Source organism: Gobio gobio (assembly GCF_949357685.1).
Source record: "Gobio gobio genome assembly, chromosome: 2".
Lineage (NCBI taxonomy): Eukaryota > Metazoa > Chordata > Actinopteri > Cypriniformes > Gobionidae > Gobio > Gobio gobio.
In genome coordinates this window covers 66,356,353-66,374,946 of record NC_137098.1, presented here as the reverse complement: position 1 = coordinate 66,374,946, position 18,594 = coordinate 66,356,353, and the positions used below count along the sequence as shown (strand labels likewise).

General features: G+C 41.2%; 2 protein-coding genes across 6 annotated transcripts in view; both read left to right on the top strand.

Moving 5' to 3' along the window:
• Positions 1 to 303: 303 nt before the first annotated feature.
• Positions 304 to 12,855, top strand: rbm14b (RNA binding motif protein 14b). 5 transcript variants are annotated; one of them, XR_013816100.1, is made up of 6 exons: positions 304 to 394; positions 4,128 to 4,480; positions 4,738 to 5,740; positions 8,717 to 10,829; positions 11,207 to 11,302; positions 12,720 to 12,855. XR_013816100.1 is itself a non-coding variant. In XM_079811070.1 (5 exons), exons 2-5 carry the CDS (start codon positions 4,132 to 4,134, stop codon positions 10,757 to 10,759), a joined length of 1,602 nt encoding a protein of 533 aa, XP_079667196.1. In that variant the 5' UTR covers positions 304 to 394; positions 4,128 to 4,131; the 3' UTR covers positions 10,760 to 10,847. The 5 variants fall into 5 exon arrangements, 2 of the variants coding, with proteins under 2 accessions (XP_079667196.1, XP_079667195.1); XR_013816101.1 differs by lacking the exon at positions 12,720 to 12,855 and having other exon boundaries at positions 8,717 to 8,956; positions 10,750 to 10,829; positions 11,207 to 11,346; XR_013816102.1 differs by lacking the exon at positions 12,720 to 12,855 and having other exon boundaries at positions 11,207 to 11,346.
• Positions 12,856 to 13,301: 446 nt separating this feature from the next.
• The window catches only part of actn3b (actinin alpha 3b), a 45,806-nt gene continuing 40,513 nt past the window's right edge, over positions 13,302 to 18,594 (top strand). Inside the window, exon 1 of the mRNA XM_079811068.1 lies at positions 13,302 to 14,198. Within this exon, the coding sequence (XP_079667194.1) occupies positions 14,061 to 14,198 (138 nt within the window). The 5' untranslated portion in view covers positions 13,302 to 14,060. The remainder of the gene's footprint in view (positions 14,199 to 18,594) is intronic.

Here is an 18,594-nt window from a genome sequence, read left to right as displayed (position 1 = left end):
TGTTTTGAACAAAATAAGCCCAAATCATTCATGTATTGTGCTATGTGTAAATAAACTGACTGTATTCTTCTTTATGAAAAATGACTAAAAGTCGCTTACAGTGCAGATTCAGAAAATGTAACAAAACTGAACTGAAGCAGCTCAAATCTGTGATTTCAAATATGCAATGGTGCATTTAAAGTACTTTTTTTGCAATGCCTCTGCTTGCCTTAAGTTTAGTTAAATCCCTGTTTAATATAACAAGAGAAGCACAAGCATGATGCACGGTGTACATGCAGTGGAGATGCACGCGCAGTGTGTGTGTGTGAGTGTATGCATCAGCACGCGCTGAAGAATGAGAGCGATTCTAAAGAACGGAAGTGGACCGACCATTTTGAAACCCCGCACCGCTTAGGTAAGATGGAAGATTTTTTCCCCTTCTCTATATATGTTTATGTTTTAAGCAATTCCATAACTCATCGTATGGGATCAATAGTTAACGATTGTCGATGAAACACGGGATGGTGTAGCCGAGCGCGCGGTGTGATTTATAGGGAAACGCAAAGGCTTTTGGGGGGCGCGGGGACACCCGAGAAAAATCCGCACAAAATGAGTCATCCGGAGATTTCTGGATGGAAAGAGTGAATAGCAAATGAGCGCATGTAACACACAGTGGAAATATAAACCTGTGCAGTCGCAGCGCGGACGATTGTGGTGTTGATGACGGAAGAGATTGGGAGTGTTTTGTAAACATCTGGGGTCAGAAATGTTACATTCAGTAAATCCGTCGACGCGCTACTCGCGTTGTTGACGCCGGAGCGCTATCGAGAGAACGGCGAGTCAGCGTTTCTCACGCGATTAAACCTCCGAGCGCTCGTTTAGATGGGTTTATACGGTTTGTCAGGAAAACAGTTATCCTTTAGTGTGTGTGTGTGTGTGTGTGTTCCGTGAGCTGAAAGATTGAGGAAGTGGACGTGTTTACTCTGCGTCACCAGATTACTGTGGCTTTGTGACTGCGACTAATTCATTTAATGCTGAATAAATGTTTCATCGATATATTCTGTTGTGTGTGATGAATGATTGTACGTTGTTAATGTGCTAGGAATTTGAATTTAAGTGTAAATATATATATATATATATATATTGTTATGAAAAACATGGTGTCATCTCCTGTACCTCAGGGCAACATTGAATTAAAGGGATAGTTCACCCAAAAATGAAAATGACCCCATGATTTACTCGCCCTCAACTCATCCTAGGTGTATATGACATTCTTTCAGACTAATAAAATCAGTTATATTTAAAAAATGTCCTGGTTAATCCAAGCTTTATAATGACATCCTAAAATTTGAAGCTCAAAAAAGTGTATCCATCCATTATAAAAGTGATCCACACGGCTCCGGGGGTTAATAAAGGCCTTCTGAAGCGAATTGATGGGTTTGTGTAAGACAAATATCCATATTTAACCCTTTTTTCAAAAGCCTTCTTCCGCCAGACCACCTTCTGTATTCAATCTACAGAAAAAGCGTAACTGGCGCGACCTATAATATCGGACATAGCATAAAGACCTGTTCACACCAACAGCGATAACTATATTAGCGTCCACTAGGGCTGGGAATCGATTCCAAGGTGTTGGGAATCGAGAGTCGATTCCATCGAGGGGAATCGACTCCTCTTTAAGAGCCCCTTTCAGTTCAAAAGAGTTTAGCTTTAATTTGTCTCTCGCTCACTAATAATGATTGGAAGTCCGTTTAATTTCTGCAAAAGATTCTTTCGGACAGTTGAAATGAACCAGTTAAAAATAAAGCAATTCAGTGGTTATTTTGCGTCATCGCGTAATGACGTTCCATAGTTTTATGCAATGCTGAAACATTCAAATAAAGCCATAGGATACGTGAACGCATATCGCTGATTATTAGCCTACCTTTCATTCACTTAGGTTAATGGTGTTTATTGTCATTGTTTCCTTCTGTGATCCTGCATCTTGGATAAGTTCACTACGTTTTGTTCTGTTTATTCTAAGCGCGCGTTGTCTGTTGCTTTAAATGCTCGAGCTTGTTACAGCAGGATGGATGCTGATTGGCTGTGAATGTTTTTATCGTTCATCCGCTGGATAAAATCGTCCTGAAAGTGACCCCAACGATATCATTGCTCTATATCGTTATCGCTGTGGTGTGAACTCTGCTATTCATTAATATGGAGAATGATTTTAACTATATCTTTATCGTTATCTTATTGTTCTTGGTGTGAACAAGAATACTTGAATACGGAAGGCGGTCTGGCAGAAGCTAGATATTTGACTTTATAAAGTTTTAAACATGGATATTTTTCTTACACAAACACATCACTTCAGAAGGTCTTTATTAACCCCCGGAGCCGTGTGGATTACGTTTATAATGGATGGATGCACTTTTTTGGGCTTCAAATGTTTGGGTGAACTATCCCTTTAACACATTGTCTTTTTCACTAATTACCAACCATTATGTAAAGATTATTCCCTCTCTATAAGTTTTTCCCCAATGAATTTGAAATAATACTAACAAAAAAGTACAAAATGATACTGTTGTTGTTTATGGACATGTCTGAAAACCATGGTATTAGGGGGCTGGGGGCCCCTGGGCTTTAGTTTATGTTTATGTACAAATGACCTCAACTAGAACATCACTATGGAGCACAAATGCAGAAAAGAATTGAATATGCTTTGAGGTTCCTTGAACAATTAACATGACTAGCCTAGTCAAAGTTTAGCAGTAATATTAAAGTGTGTGTACGTATATGTATGTATGCAGGCTATGTATGGGTGCATGCATATATATATTATTCGTTTTTATACATAATTTTTTTATCTAGAACTTGACTTTGAGAAACGCATAAGAATTCCAATGTACCTGTACTGAAACGTACCTGTGCAAATGGCAATAAACTTTGAACTTTGAACTGAACTGAACTGAACTGAAGTCCCCCTGAAATCAAAATGGAAGTTTTTTGTCTTTTAGTATGAATGTGTTAGCCTTACCATAAGCTAGTGTGCTCCAAAACAATGACAAAATTCACATTTAGAAGATATAAGCTTTCACTTCCGCCAATAAGGATCTTGATTTTGAATGATTGATTTTGATGACATCACTCTGCACTTCAGCTTCTAGTCAGATTGTCTGTCCAATCAAATACTCTCTACATTCACTGTTTCCTCTATGGCGAATGGCAGTGTAAATATGCTTTCCATTGGGTTGAATGAAGTTGGTTTCACGTTAGTTTCATGCGCACCCCTACAGCGCACACACACCCCGGTCCAGAGACACGAGAGCACAGAGCGGATCATATGCGCGAGTCGCCGCCGACCAGATAACATATCAGACCAGTTTGAATTCTGCACTGAATGCTGGATTTTAAAGCGATATTGAGGAGATGAGGAGGAGAAACGGTTAGAGATTAGTAGGAAACTGAGGGTTTACTGAGCTCAACGGCTCTGGCCGAGCTGTGATTTAAACTAAACACTATTGGCTGTTTTAAAAAAGGGGAGGAGCTGTTCAATACGTCCCACCCTGTCTTCCTGTGCTGTGCATTTCAAGGCACTTCAGTTGGCCTTTAAATAGTCATTATAGCACAATAACATACAGGATGTGCTCTTCGTGGAGAGAAGATCAATACCCTGAAATAACAGTAAAGCCAGAGATGAACAGTATTTTTAAATTCACTGTCATATATGTGTCTTTCAATCAGAATACAAAGACACTGTATGGCTATTATTACCAATCAAATGAAGTCAGTATCAATAAAATCCATCTTTGGATTTACAAAATACTGTTTAATGCAGTTCAGACATGGCATGTTTACTCAGCAGATTATAATTGCATAAATTATGCTACAAATTAAAATACAGTAAAGTACAACATGCATAGCGCAAGTCAGTCATATAAGCTTCATAAAATGATAATGAGATCATTATAATTGTGTGCTTGGGACATGGATTTAATGGTGAGACTTTTGTTTTTGTAATCAGGCTCTCAAAATTACAATATATCAGCTTTTAAATTAAAAGAATTATGATGCTTTTTGTAAGAGAATACTCCCCCCCCCTTTTTCAAATTGTACTTACACATGCTTTTATGTCCTTGTCTTACAAAATCGTCTTTCACTCATTTCAGCACAATGGAAAAGGGCCAAACGGTTAAGCTCTTCGTAGGGAATCTGGCCCTGGATACCACGCAAGAAGAACTGTCAGCCATCTTTGAGTCATACGGCCAGGTTGTTAGCTGTAGCGTTTTGAGGCAGTTTGCTTTCGTACACCTGCAAGGAGAGGGCTCTGCCGAACGTGCCATCCGGGAGCTCAATGGCCGAGAGTTCAAAGGTCGCAACCTCGTGGTCGAAGAGTCCCGGGGACGCCCACTCCACTCGACGAAGGTGTTTGTGGGTAATCTGAGTAGTATGTGCACCACAGAAGACCTCCAGGAGCTGTTTCAGACCTTTGGGAAAGTTTTGGAGTGCGATAAGGTGAAAGGTAAGAGAGTATCAAGCAGTTGCAAAAACTTAATACAGGGGTAGCCAACCCCGCTCATGGAGGGCTACTGTCCTTCAGAGTTCAGCTACAATACTAACCAAATGCACCTGAACCATATCAAGGTTTACTTCCAAATAACAGGCAGATGTGTTGGACCAAGGTTGCCGTAAGGTAGCTCTCCAGGAACTGGGTTGACTACCCCTGATTTAAAGTGTGGGTAATCTGAATAATGACACTATTGTCTTCTGCTTGATTAGGTTATGCTTTTGTACACATGGAGAACAAGGAGGATGCGCTGCAGGCTATTGAGGCTTTGCATGGGACCTCTTTCAAAGGACGACCACTATCCGTGGAGCTGTCCAAAGTTCAGCCAAGTAAGCAGACTCCAACTGGGAAAATCCCGTGTGTGAGCTGCGGAAAACAGGGTCACTATGCAGGTGAATGCCCAGCTGGTAAGCCCACCCTGGAGCAGTACCAGAGCCAGGCGGCCGTGTTAGCCGCCGCCGCTGCTGCAGCCGCTGGCCTTCCGCTGCAGGTTCAACAGAGCGTCCACAACTCCGTATACAACACCTCAACGTTTGACCCCACCTATGCTGCTTTGACTGGACTTACAGCTGCTGGTGCCCGGGCGGAAGGTGGAACAGCGGTGGCACCAGCTGTCTATGGAGCGCTAGCTAGCCAAGTGTACGGAACGGTTGCCAATCAGCTCTACAGTGGATCAGTTGCAAATCAGGCTCTCAACAACAGTGCTGCTGCAGCCGCCGCACAGATGTATGGCTCTGTTAACCCGGCTCTCTATGGGCAGATGACAAGTGGCGCAGTCGCAGCCGCCGCAGCTGCCGCTGCCGCATATGGTCAACAGGTTTACACGCCCGCCGTAGCAAATCAAGTGTTCCTAGCTGCAGCGCCGAGCATGGAGGTACCGGGAGGTACTGCTGTTAACCCAGCTTATACGGTAGCACCGGCTCTCTACAGCGCTTCCCCTGCTTACGGGGCGTTAGGGGCAGCTGACACTGCAGCTTTCTTTGAGGCAGCTAGGGCGCACTACTTTGCACAAGGACAGCAAGTGCTAGCTGAACAGCAACAGGCTAGCTCAAAGTCTGGAGAGAGGGACCGGAGTCCACTGAGAAGATCTGCCCCACTGCTGCCAGACCCTGTTATGAAACCATTCATGTACCAGAGGGCCAAGCGTAGAGCCTTGTTGCCCACACCTGCAGGTCGAGAGGAAGCCGCGGCGCAGGAGGACGACCCTGTAGCTAGGTGAGTTGATTTGAATAAAAGACACATAATAAATTATTACAGCAAAAAGCCCCGTTTCCACCGGAATTACCGGGAACGATTTTTCCCAGGAGCTTTTTTCCTCCAGACCTGTTGCTGTCTGCGTTTTCATTGCGGTCTAACGCCCGTTTCACACATACTCCGTCTGCAGTGCGTATGCGGTGCGTATTGCGGTGCGTATGTGGTGCAGGAGCAGCACGCGCTGTTGTGCTTTCATATATGCTGCGTTTGCAGCGCGCAACTGATACGCGGTTGTATACCACAAACACAGCATTTATTCATTATTATTTTCATTTCAAATCCAAAAGTTGTTACTGAACATGTCTTGTCAGAATTGCAATTCTCTTTGTTTACACTTTCATAGATGTCAAGTTTTAACGTAGTACATTTAAACAACGTTTTATTCAATTCATTACTTTATATTTATATAGCCTATATAACTTTATATAGCCTATACTTTAGCTCACACAAGTGGCAAAACATTGAAATATAACTTATAGCCTATAAACATTTTAAATTAGAAACTTACAATAGAAACAGTCGACTCTCGTCTTCTCTTTCGTTTTTAAACCCTTTTAAAAGCAGGTCATAAAGACCTTTGTTTTTCCACCTCCAGGAACGTACGTGCTCTTCATTATTTCAATTTTTTTAACCTAAATGCCAGGTAAGGTGTCGTTTCCTTGCTTTACCCGAGAAAAAAAAGCCATGTGTTGACTTTGAAACAGAGTATATTTTAAATTACATACATCTGTGGTAAAATTACTAGATTTTCGTGTCAGTACATGTTTATTTTAAAGCGAACAATGTGCTGTCACTTTAATTCCGCAGTGCAGCACAGCAAAAATAGACTCGGTACGGAAATGATCGCCGGACTGCTGCAGACGCACCGCACCTGGAACGGACTGATGGACAGCATCCACGCGCAGTGAAAGCTGTAATCCGTTAACATGGGTACGGAAAAAAATACGCACCGCATACGCACTGCAAACGGAGTATGTGTAAAACGGGCGTAAAGTACCGTGAAGATTAGTCCGGTGACGGAAGACTGCGCGCGACTTTCCAATTCCTGCTGGATTTCGTCCTCCGCACATAAGCGTAATAAAGCCCGAACCTCGTCGTTGGTAGGGATGCACCGTATCGGTATTGGCTCCGATCCGCCATTATTTGCCGGATCGGGTATCGATCAGACAGGACCGATCCAAATCCGATACTGTGCGTATAATATTCAGTGTTATTGTTAAGCCCCAGTGCCCCACAAAAGCCACAAAAACATTATAAAGCATCATCAACTCTTCTTCGTGCACCATATAAAGTGTTCTGAAGCCATTCCATAGTTTAATGTGAGGTACAGATGAATATTTAATATTCAAGTTCAAGTAAATTCAAGTTTCCGCGTGTGCTTCCCTCCGCTGCGTCTGTCAGACATTCTCCATTCAGCTTTAAACTGTGTATCGCGTTCGGTTACGACAGTCAACGCGATGAAACTCTCTCCAAGATGATTCAGTGTTCCTGTTATTACGCTTGATCTGTATATAACGCTCTGTGGTTTTGCATAACTTGACTTTATCTTGCCGGAGTTTAATGCTGTAAATCGTGTTAACATGACTTTCTACCGGGTCTGTTAGATCACAACACTGGGCTAGAGATTGTGTTGTTCTTCACACACGGTAGCTGAAGTGTTAAACTGTTAAAAGAAACGCCTCAGTAAAATATTGCATAGATAGATACACTACGCATAGATATATCTTCCCTTTGTGTTTTAAAGTTGAACGTTTCAATGCGGGCGGACGGAGCAGCTGTGACTCACCCTGTGCACGGGCCGCTCTCTATTGGAGCCGTTAGAATTATAATACCTTTACGCTATGAAAGATTATTAATAGCCTTTCTTGTTCTGCCCCATCTATAATATGTTGCTGCCTCATTAAAAAGCTGCGTTATACATTTAAAATAAATAATTTCTTAGTATAGGTCCTATATCTATAAATATATTTATTTGTTTTACATGAATGTATTTTACAACATTTTACCAGATTTAGAGCTACACTTATTCACTTTTATGCCCCCCCCCCCCCACACACACACACTAAATGTTTAGATTTTATACAATTATTGTGCACTTGTGATTTTTCTAGAGTAACATTTTGTGCTTTTTATTCACTAATCTAGTTTATCCGCCATCTAGCTTATAGTAGTATTTTTGTCATAGATTGTGATTTTATTTTTATAATTTGTTGTTTTTCTTTATAATGAAGTTATCTGTATTTAGTAGATTGTGTTTAACTCACAAAAGAGTGATTATCAGTTCAACACACTGAGGTATAGAAATTCTACATAGATTTAAACAAAACTGCATTGGTATCGGATTGGTATTGGTAAAAATGGTATCGGTGCATCCCTAGTCGTCGGTCAATCTGTCGTGTTTTTTGAAACTCCATTGTTAATTCAAACAGCAAACAACTCTTACTGCATGCACCGCAACAGACTTTGAAAAAATGTTGGTTGAAATACAAAGCTGCATGGAGTCAACCAATCAAAATGCTTTGTGAACTCAACCAATCAGCATGTTCAGCTGCAAAGCAACTTTGAAAAAGAACTACCTCCGAGTGGGGACTTTTCTTTTTTTACCCGGCACTTCATTAATTTAGTCCCTGGTCCTTGCGGTCGAAACACACCCCAAAGCCCTTAGTTCCTAGGGAAAGTTCCTGCGGTGGAAACACGGCTCACGTTTGTCAATTTCCAAATGTTGGCTGTTTTAGTACCGATTTACAGCGGCGGTGATGTGTGTGTGTGTGTGTGTGTGTGTGTGTTTGTGTGTGTAAATGTGTTTCTGTGTTTGTGTTTTTCTCCGTCTAATGGTGTATACATTCGTTTGTATATGCATGTCTACGTGATTTCTGTCTTTCTTTTCCTGTCTGCGTGGATGTGCATGTGTTTTCTCTCCTCCTTTATTTCTCCCAGATACTACGCGGAATACTACCAGCAATACCAGCAGTACCAGCAGTACCAGCAACTGCAGCAATATCAACAGTACCAGTATGCGTACCCACCTCCCAACGCCCTGGCAGCGATGTCCGCCCTGCAGTCTCTGGGGCCTGGTGTGCCCACTCAGCAGGTGGCAACGCTGGACTCCCTCAGGCCAGTGCTGCCCGCCGCCCCCGTGCCTGCCGCTGCTGCCATCGCCATGGCAACACCTCGCGTGTATGAGCCACCGCCGATTCCGCCGTCGCACAAGGAGCCCCTCCTCCGCCGCCCCGAACTCGCCCTACACACCCCTGAAACACCCTTCCGATAGTGTGCTCCACGTCCTCTCTGCCTCTCCTTTCCTTGTGCTGCCTGTGTGTGTGTGTGTGTGTGTGTCAGAAAGAAGCCACAGGTGTATGTTTGACGTGTGTGTGCTTGGGGGTAAGACGGTGGCTGTGTCGGTTTGAACTATAGACTGGAGTCTCTAACCTTGGTTCTGATCTCACACACACACACCCAGTGTAGTCAGGGCTGAAAAGGGAAACTGCATGCTCTCATTCCTGCACACTTAACCAATATAACACATTGTCTGTTTAAGGAAACCTTCGATCTATTGCCAATTAGTTTTGAGGGGTAGATTAGGCACTAGCCATGATGCTTTTTAACTTTTATATACCTAAGTGTTTGTAGTCTATGAATGAATACTGGACTTGATTATTTTTTAAATATTGCTTGATTATAGTTATATGAACCTGTTTACACATTCATTTAGTTGAGATATTAATGCATTTCAAGAACATTTAAATAAGTTGAATGTATGTTTACTCCAAAGGTGTGTGAAGTGTAGGACCAGGGTTGGAAAGTATTTCACGTGTCTTTGTGTGTTTCTTGTTTTTCTCTGGGACTGGTGTAGCGTGTATTACTATCGGTTGACAAGACAGGAAGGCACACGTGTACAGGGAAGCGACTTCGATCCACACGCACATACATACGCATCCCTTACACCTCAGATGGAAGAAACTGTAGAGATGACCTTTAACCCCACCCTTCCACCCCTGTCCACCCATCCTGAAAGCTGAAAGACACTGTGACTTCTCTCCCCTCCAACTATAATGTAGCTACTTCCGTAGATTTGGTGATGTATGGGCAGCCAAACAGAGGAAGGTTTAGCTCGTCAGCGTTAGCTGGGACCTGTCTTATGGGAGCGTCTCCACGCTCGCCAACTTAACTGCCAAGATGCATTGTAGAATCTGTTTTTGTAAGTGTCTTTTATTATTGCTATCATGTTTTTATAAACAGTGATAAGGGACTCGCGTATCATTTTAAAGAGACATACTTTTTAACTTTTGTTTACAGCTATAAGAGAGACGTGTTCTTTCTTGTGGCTTTTTCACAATGATTGTTTCTAGCCAAAATTCTCTTTTTTCTAGAAAAACAGCCAAAATCATGAGTGGCCTATGATTCTTATGCCTTAGTAGTGAAATGTTTTCAAGTTTGCTATTTTTTTATCTGTAGTCTTCTAATGTGAAACTGGATTAAGGCTACACGAAAAGTGCTGTATTTTATGTGGTGCTGTGATTTGGGATTAAATGAATTGGGAGATTCCTATCAGTTTCTTTCAGTCTTCCTGCTCATTTCGCTGCTGCAACTCCATAGATGACCCTCACTGCATCTCTCTCCATCTCTCTCTCTTGCATCTGCCTCTCATTTAGTGACAGTATTTCATTTGTTTACCATGCCCCTGTCCACACCTACGTGCTGAGGATGCCAGTGTGTGAATGTGATCTTAGAAAACGATTTGCATCGACATTCATGTTTGTAGTTTGTGTCACGGTAACTGTTTTTGCCGCAAGTGTTCTCAGAAGAGAAGACTTAAAGATCTGTACACGATCTTTACTGACTATAACACGCCTTCAAATAAAGAGCCTGCCTGATCATTTACAGAGGAAACTCAAGAGCTTTTGCTTGGAGCTTTAGCTGTTCTTGCCTTTTGATGTTTCATGATTGTTTTTCCTTTGTGAAACGACCAGACTCGTATGAATCGGAGCCCTGACAAGAAGCTAAAGGACTAGAGACTGATCCCAATCTCACCCCTGTCACTATGGATGGGGTAAGTCTGGGGGCAACCCCACTCTATACCCCCCCCCCCCCCCCCCCAGCTGCACACACCATACCAACCCCCTTCCCCAGGAGCAGCAAAATCTTCAGCCCCGCTTTTGGTACTTTTTAACCACCCATAGTCCCCATGCAGCTTCTTTAACAGGAGTGTGGTACAATGCTTTTATGACGCAAGCATACTGTGAAACATGTTCATGTGTGAGTGTCCGGACGCACACACACTCTGATATTTGGGCCTGCAAATGTAAATTCAAGATATCTCCCACAAGGCTTCGCTCGCATCTGCTTCCATTGTGCATGTTACTTTTGTTTTCTTGTTTCACCCCCCAAAACAAACACTTTCTGATGTGACTGTTCCGACTGAACTAGGTCCCTATGGAACTGTGGACACCGTACGCAGTGCTGGTTTGGGGGGAAGAAAGTTAGCGTCGCGCAATGAACGGGAAGGTCTCTGACTCCATTCAGGTAAACGAACCGCGCCTCGCCCCCTTTCTACCTGTCGTCCTCCCCGATAGCGTGTGCGCCTGACCGTGTATCCGCTGTATTTCTCCTCACCACCACCCCACACCTCTTGTAGATTCCTCACCTTTCGTCACCATTGCAATAGCCAATGGGGTTCTCTAAACACCAGTGTTATGCTACTATCTGTCACTGGCAAAAGGGGTGGCGGCGGGGGTGACATTTACTGCTTCTGTGGTTAGTGTGTCTCGGTAATGGGTGGGTGCTTGGTGCTCTAATAATCGATCTGTTGGTGTAGCTTTGGAGAGAATGTGGTGATAGTGTGTCCAAAAGCAGTTGAATGAATGGAATTATTTGTCAGTGCATAAAAGGCTGCTTTAAATAAGTGTTAAAACACGTTAGATAATAAAAGTGTGACAAAGGTGAGTGCTTGTGAGTCCGATGTGGACCTTGCTCAAGAGTTCCTCCAGTATCGTCGACCTCACCTGGCCCCCTTTCCATGTGCCTTTTTAGTTTGTTTATTTGATTTAACCCCTGCCCCCAGGCTTCCTCGAGTCTACTCGCCGTTAACGCCCAGCTCACCGCCGCCCTCGCCGCATCCCCAGTGCTAATTGTTACGTTTGTTCAGTGTTAACCACTGCTTGGAACGCATCCCCAAAAGCTCTGCGACTGGACACGAGGCACTGGCCGAAATTGTATTCGCAAGACTCTCATTTGGACTCAGTGACACTGGCTACCCTTATCTTGGAGGGCAGTGCTCGAATGTGATAAATTACTGAGCCAAAACCCAGCAAATCATTCTTATTATAAACCTCTGCTTTTGCCTCCTAGATTAACAATAGGTAAAGTCATCCCAAGTAGTTAGGGTTCACGCAGTTTTTTTTTGTCAGATTAAAAAATCTGAAAGCTACATTGTGTTGCCTGTTCAAATGAGAGTCTGATATGATGTTTGTGTTTGAAATAGCTGAATGTACGATAAGTAGGTGGCACAGATTTAGATTACCTACCTGGTAGAGGCATGTCCTATAGAATAAGTGGCTTCAGATGGGGGGAAAACTGCTGGACCTGAGGGCTACTTACAGGACCTTTCCTCCAGAGGGAGCATGATAGTACCGTGTGGTTTGTCTCACTAGAAGGTGCTGTTGTTCTTGATTTTACAGGCACATGAGGTGATCTTTCCTATGTAGCATCTTCACATGCATTGCCACACACATCTGCATTGCTTTTTGTGTGTCTGTGGAAGTCCATAGTTTGCCTGTAGAAATGAAAGAATAAGGACTAGATTACCTCAATTTTAGATCATATTCTGGAAGATGAGGAACTGTCTATTACCTGAAACACGATATCTGTTATTCAGAGACCACGATACTCCCAATGTCAGTGGTATGAAGATCTTTGACATGCAGATATTTGTGGTTGGCAGATTTCGTTAATGATGACAGATGGCAGATAGATATCAGCGGTGTTTGAGAGGAACCTTCCATTCAGGATCTCAGTTCTGTAATATCAAATGAATCCCTCGCCTTCTCCAACATACTCTTCCAGCTTAAGTCTCTCTGAATCTAGATGGTATACGCTCTACAATTTCCTTGGATAACCGAATGCTCTCTCCGACTGCTTCCTCCCTAGCTATCGTCTACCGTCTTGCACAAACTGGACAAAAACTATAACACAACTTCTAGTGTTTGTGTCCCATTAATATTCAGAAAGCTCTGCTTTTGTTTTTCCACTTTATTTTATAGGGATCTCTTTTTAACCCCTTTATAAGGATACCCCTTACTGAGTGTAAAGGAAACCCCAGTACTCATTTTTATAACTCATGTATGAAACGAGAATCATTTCTATTGCAGGTGATAGGATACGAGCTGGTCGTAATGTTTTTATCACCTTCTAATGAATATATGCATGATTTGTAAATGTGTGTATATTGCAAAAACCTTTGCGACTGGTAAAGTGTACTCTCCTACACCAGCTTCTGCATGAACACTGGCATAGCATGCTTACTGCAATAAACTAGTACTACGACAGCATATGTCATGTTGTGCTCATTTACTTGTCATAATTTTGAAGAATTATTTAATTTTCTTGTTTAGGAAGTACTTAAAGTTTTCTAAAAAAAGTTATTTAGTTGAATTTTTCCTTGGAATTGGTCTTCGAACTTACCTGTTTCTGTTTGATATAAATGTGATCTCAACTGTGTGTAGTAATTAATGTACAGAAATAACTTTTTATTAATGGGGAAAGGTCTGGGAACTGCTTGTGCACTTATTTTCAATACATAACAGTTAGCTGGATGTGTTTAAACTGGCCCCAGAACTGCTACTTGGATAAGTTTAAAGACTACTGCCAAGGACAACAGGTGTTCTTAGCAAAGTGGAGGGCACCAGTAGGGGTGTATGAGGTCTTTCCCTGCCCTTAACCAAAAGAGCCTCCAGTGATTGGTCCCAGTGCACAGTGTGTCCCGCCTCTCACACCTTTTAGGTGGCATAACCCGACACCCACTCGACGAGTCCTCTTATTTATTGGGGTGCAGTCACGTGTGCTACTTTTGACCAGGATAGGAGCACTGGGCAGCAGAAGTTCTGCTCGCACCTCCACACAGGCACCTCAGACGAGTGGAGTCTGGCCTCTTCCTCCACGGTCATACAAGTACACACTGAGCGGGTGTTCTCCTCTTAACGCACGGACAGGATTTTTAGTTTACAACCTAAAGCTCAAGGGACATAACTTCTAATATAAGGGGTTAGAGGGATAAGTGTCAAAGATGGCGACTATTGTTGAGACGCAGGTGCAGTATAACAACACCTACATGATGTCTACTACGGAACAGTACATGACTCAGGAGGACGACTGGGACAGAGACCTTCTGCTGGACCCTGCCTGGGAGAAACAGCAGAGGAAGGTATGTTCATGTGAATGTCACTTTGAGGGGGAAGATTTTTGTATTTACTTTTTGTGTAACTTTACAATGGTAGCCATAGATTACAGCAATCTTCTATGTGAATTCAGGGTGTTTGGGACACTTTTTCCAAGTCAACTCAATGGCAAAAAGTGTCCCATTCACCCCTAATGAAAATTAATAAATCGCAAAATTCTCAAAGGTTTTTCATCATAGTCCATTTGTATCATAGTATGATTTTATAGTAGGTGTAAATGATGGCCATCATATTTTTTCAAATTATACCTTATTACATACATTTATTATGGTAACTATAGCTTTCGCTAAAATGCTACAGTCACTACAGCTATTTTTATAATATGGTAACAAAATAATGAAGACGCTGAAAGCTTACTAAATTGCTATAAGGAAATCCTGTATTAATTTATAATGTATTTATCTTGCCATAGTAAGAATCGCTGTAGTGACTAGTAGTGGGATTTATGTTTAGGACTACCATGGCAAATTTGAAGAAAACAAACGTACTATACAACGCTTACAAACATTTTTACTATCGATTATCTGACAAGCGAGTTTACATGTTGTACAGCTGTTGGTTTCATTCAGTTTTCCTCCGTGTTGTCTTACCACATCGACACCCCCACCCTCATCATTAAGTTTGTGGCTAATTTTAATCGGTCGAGTCTATAAAACCGTGTTCATAATCGCAATAACGAACATGGACACCGTCTTAGACGTCCGTTAAATTTTCAAAGTTTCAAAATCACCTCAGAAAAGCGCGCGTAACTTAACGCATTTTGTGGAAACGCGTAAAAAAAAAATTAAACCTACCTGTGACTTAAACGATTAAATCGACGCTCTTTCAGCCAAAAAGGGGGTGGCTTTTCTGTGTGAGGGTAGAGAAGTTGGGTAGATGAAGTTTTTGAAGATCAACTGGCTGACAGAAATGACAGGTGAGCTCGTGCCACGGTCTGACTGAGGTGACGTCAGCCAAGAACCACTGATTGATCTCTGCAAACCAGATTTGTGTGTCAGGCTTGGATACGTTTGTCAAGACAGAAATAGACACTTGGAATGTATAAGTCGAATTATTTTCAGATGCTTTATTTATTCTCATAGAGGGGGAGGAAAACATTAAATAGGCCTACGGTCACTATACTGGCTTTTTTTTTTTTAAGAAGGCATGAAAAAATTGAGTATATTGTAGTAAAATTACTCAAGTAAATGCTATAGTGTTTTTGAACCATACTATAGTAAATATACTACAGTAAATTGTAGTGTACCTCAGTATTTACTATAGTTAATACTACAGTATTGTAGTATAAATTAACAAAGTGTAGTTAATATACTACAATTTACTGTAGTAGGCCTATCTTTACTATAGTATGGTTCAAAAACACTATCATTTACTAGAGTAATTTGACTATAATATATTCATGTTGGCCATTATTCTTAACTTTCTCGAATGTTTTATTGAACATGTTTTAGCAAGAAAAAGCCCTGATAATAATGTAGAAAAGCAAATGTGCAGGCTCTCTCCATAAAGGTGTCTCTCAAACACTTGTGGGATGTTGGCTAGACCCGACAAAGCTGAAAGACTTCAACAGATGGTCTGTGAGCAAGAGAAGTGCAAGGAGGGTTCATTTCAGTCTGTGAATAAACATGCCCTAAAAATACTCCTGAACCTCGCCGCCCCATCTCCCGTATTCCTCCTTCGGTCCCTCCATTCTTAAGACCATCTTTTCTGAGCTCCTTTGCCTGTGCAGTTGCTCCCTCTCTATTCCACAGCTCTCAAAAGTGTCACCATGTCAATTGTCACTATTTTAATGGTGGTGGTGTAGCATAGCTAGCACCTCAGATGCAATCCATGGACTTTATGTGTCTTGTTTTCTGCCCCTCAACTAAAAAGGGTAGTTTAAAAGGGCACATTTTCCCATTTAGTTAAGCGAATGTTTAGAGTTTGATATTTTATTTTTCTTGTGGAGATGATAACATACACTAGCGCCCCCTGGATGTGATATTTTTAACTGTCTCTCTTTTTTTTTAAAACAAGTTAAACACGATTGAGCTGGTTAAATAATGCCAGTCAGATTATAAAAAAACTATAATATTTGCTTTTATCTTGATGTAATTGCAGTTAAGAAAAGTCTCAGATGGGTTTCAGACTTGAGTCCATGGGAGAGGGTCTTTAAAACATCCTCAGGCATGTAGGATCAGCATAAGGAGCTGATATCACAGCGTAAATATAGAAAGTGCATCATTTTGCAATGAAACGAATATGGGGGTTGCGCGGGGGTGGGGGTTCTGCACCTGTTCTAGCCCCCTAGCGCACATATCAGAAGCCCCAGTAATACAGCGATTGTCAACATGCCGTTTCATCTGATATCTGTCAAAAGGCAGCAGAAAATAGACAAATTGTTTCTAAGCGTTGATGTGCTGTTGACTAGTAAATTCAGTATTTAAATGCTCTCACAATCTGGCTTTAAATAGCTGAAATGTACTGCCCAGCGGTAGCCCAATGACTGCTTTTAAATAGCACCCACAAGAGAAAGAAACAGAGAGAAGAGTCTAATGCTGCCATCTAGAGGGACATACAGTTATGGGGATATCTCATGTCATATAAAACAGTTTTTACGAATAGTGAAACATTTAAATGAAATATAAGTTTTAAGACCGCAGTTTGTTGTTGTTGCTGTAGCTAAGCTATTGCTAATGCGGCTAAACTGTCAACTTCACTGTTATGTTTAGCCACATTAGCATTAGCATGGATTTCTTTTTTTGGATTTTAAAGGATTTAAATATTGACTTTTAACTGTATTAAGCATAAGAAGGTACATCTGATGTTGTGGCAACAAGTAGAGTTGGGTTGGTTTTTGTTTTTATTTATATTTGCTAATGTTTGGTAGGTGAAATTACACTAAGCAATATTTTGAGTGGGGTGGTGATGTTAATTTGTATATAGTGTATACACACACACACACACACACACACACACACACACACACACACACACACACACACACACAAAATGTTATGTTAGATGCGATCAATTGCTTTTAATCGTTTTGATAGCACTAAAATACATCTAATTATACATTCTTCCTTGGAAAATACAAATTACAGTTCCAGTGACTGAAAATAAGTAGCCCGTTTGAACTAATTTCAGAGCAAATGTATCAAGATAATGAATTTTATTAAAGGTTGCTGCATCGCCCAGCTGTAAAATATCCAAGACTCCCAAGAAAAATATATTGCTGCTGTTTGGAGGGTAGAAATGACTCTGACCTTGAAATGATCTTTGACATGCATCGAGATGTAAACAATACCTACATATACTCATTGCCCAAGTGAATTATAAATATCCTTCAAACAAGTCTGGTCAAGATCCTTATTTGCTAACAAACGGCTGTATTCATGTGGGAAAAGTCACCGCTGATCAAATTAAGTTGACGTCTGTTCTCTGTGGTGTGAAGTCACTTCTTTCTGCCAGTCATTTTTGTGAGGGCCACTTCTACTTCTGTAGCTGAGTAGAGTTACAATGTTTCCGTTGCTTCTGATCTATTCGTCAGGGGTTAGATATCATAAGGACATGGCAGTCGTTCTCAGTGCTGAAATTCATTGGCACACTTTGAGTTTCAGATCAGATTCAGACTATGGCGACATTTGCATAGAAATCTTTCACGCGTCCCCATGACTTACTACTAATAATATTATTTAGAAGACTTTTGCCATGTAAAAACATGTCTGTTTTTTTATTACTTTTTCCGAAATTGGAAATATCACATTTTTGTAAAAATATTGTATCCATTTTCTGTTTTTCTATTTTTTTCTGAAACAACATTTTTCAGTCATTTTTAATAGATATATTATTTCCTGACCCAAATATTTCAGAAGGTTTTATATTCTCAGTATTGTGAGGTCTTATAGTTTTATAATGCTGTTATGCAACGACCTCTCATATATCTGGATTTATTTACAGCAAAGAGGCCAACATTATGCAGGCAATTTTTTTTAATCGTTATTACTTTTCATTATTTCTGATATGGTTAATCCATTTGCATTAATTTTACACAATCTCTCAAAATAATAATTGTATTCTTTTTAAAATTTAGTTAAATATATTCATGGCAATAAAATAACAATCACACAAATCAGTTTTCAAGATTGCTTATTTTAAAGGCTAAACGCGTTCATCATTAGTTGAAAAAATAAAATGATTCTGTCTTTTATTTTTCAAGAGTTTCAGGTCCTATTGTGTATTAGTGTCATTTATTATTTCTGTATTATTCTTACAGAGAGAAAGTGTCTCAGGGAGCGAGGGAGAGCTTGTGTGGTCAGATCAGATGGCAGTTGCTATTCCAGAAGCCGTGGCCATGTAGGGCAGCAACTATAAACTACC

What these genes read in the sequence shown, in the direction of transcription:
- rbm14b (XM_079811069.1), top strand. Translation starts at nt 4,132, where the DNA reads ATGGAAAAGGGCCAAACGGTTAAGCTCTTCGTAGGGAATCTGGCCCTG. An exon ending in GGAGTGCGATAAGGTGAAAG is followed by an intron (nt 4,481 to 4,737) that starts GTAAGAGAGTAT and finishes CTGCTTGATTAG; the next exon opens with GTTATGCTTTTGTACACATG. An exon ending in GCCATGGCAACACCTCGCGT is followed by an intron (nt 8,957 to 9,632) that starts GTATGAGCCACC and finishes GGACTGGTGTAG; the next exon opens with CGTGTATTACTATCGGTTGA.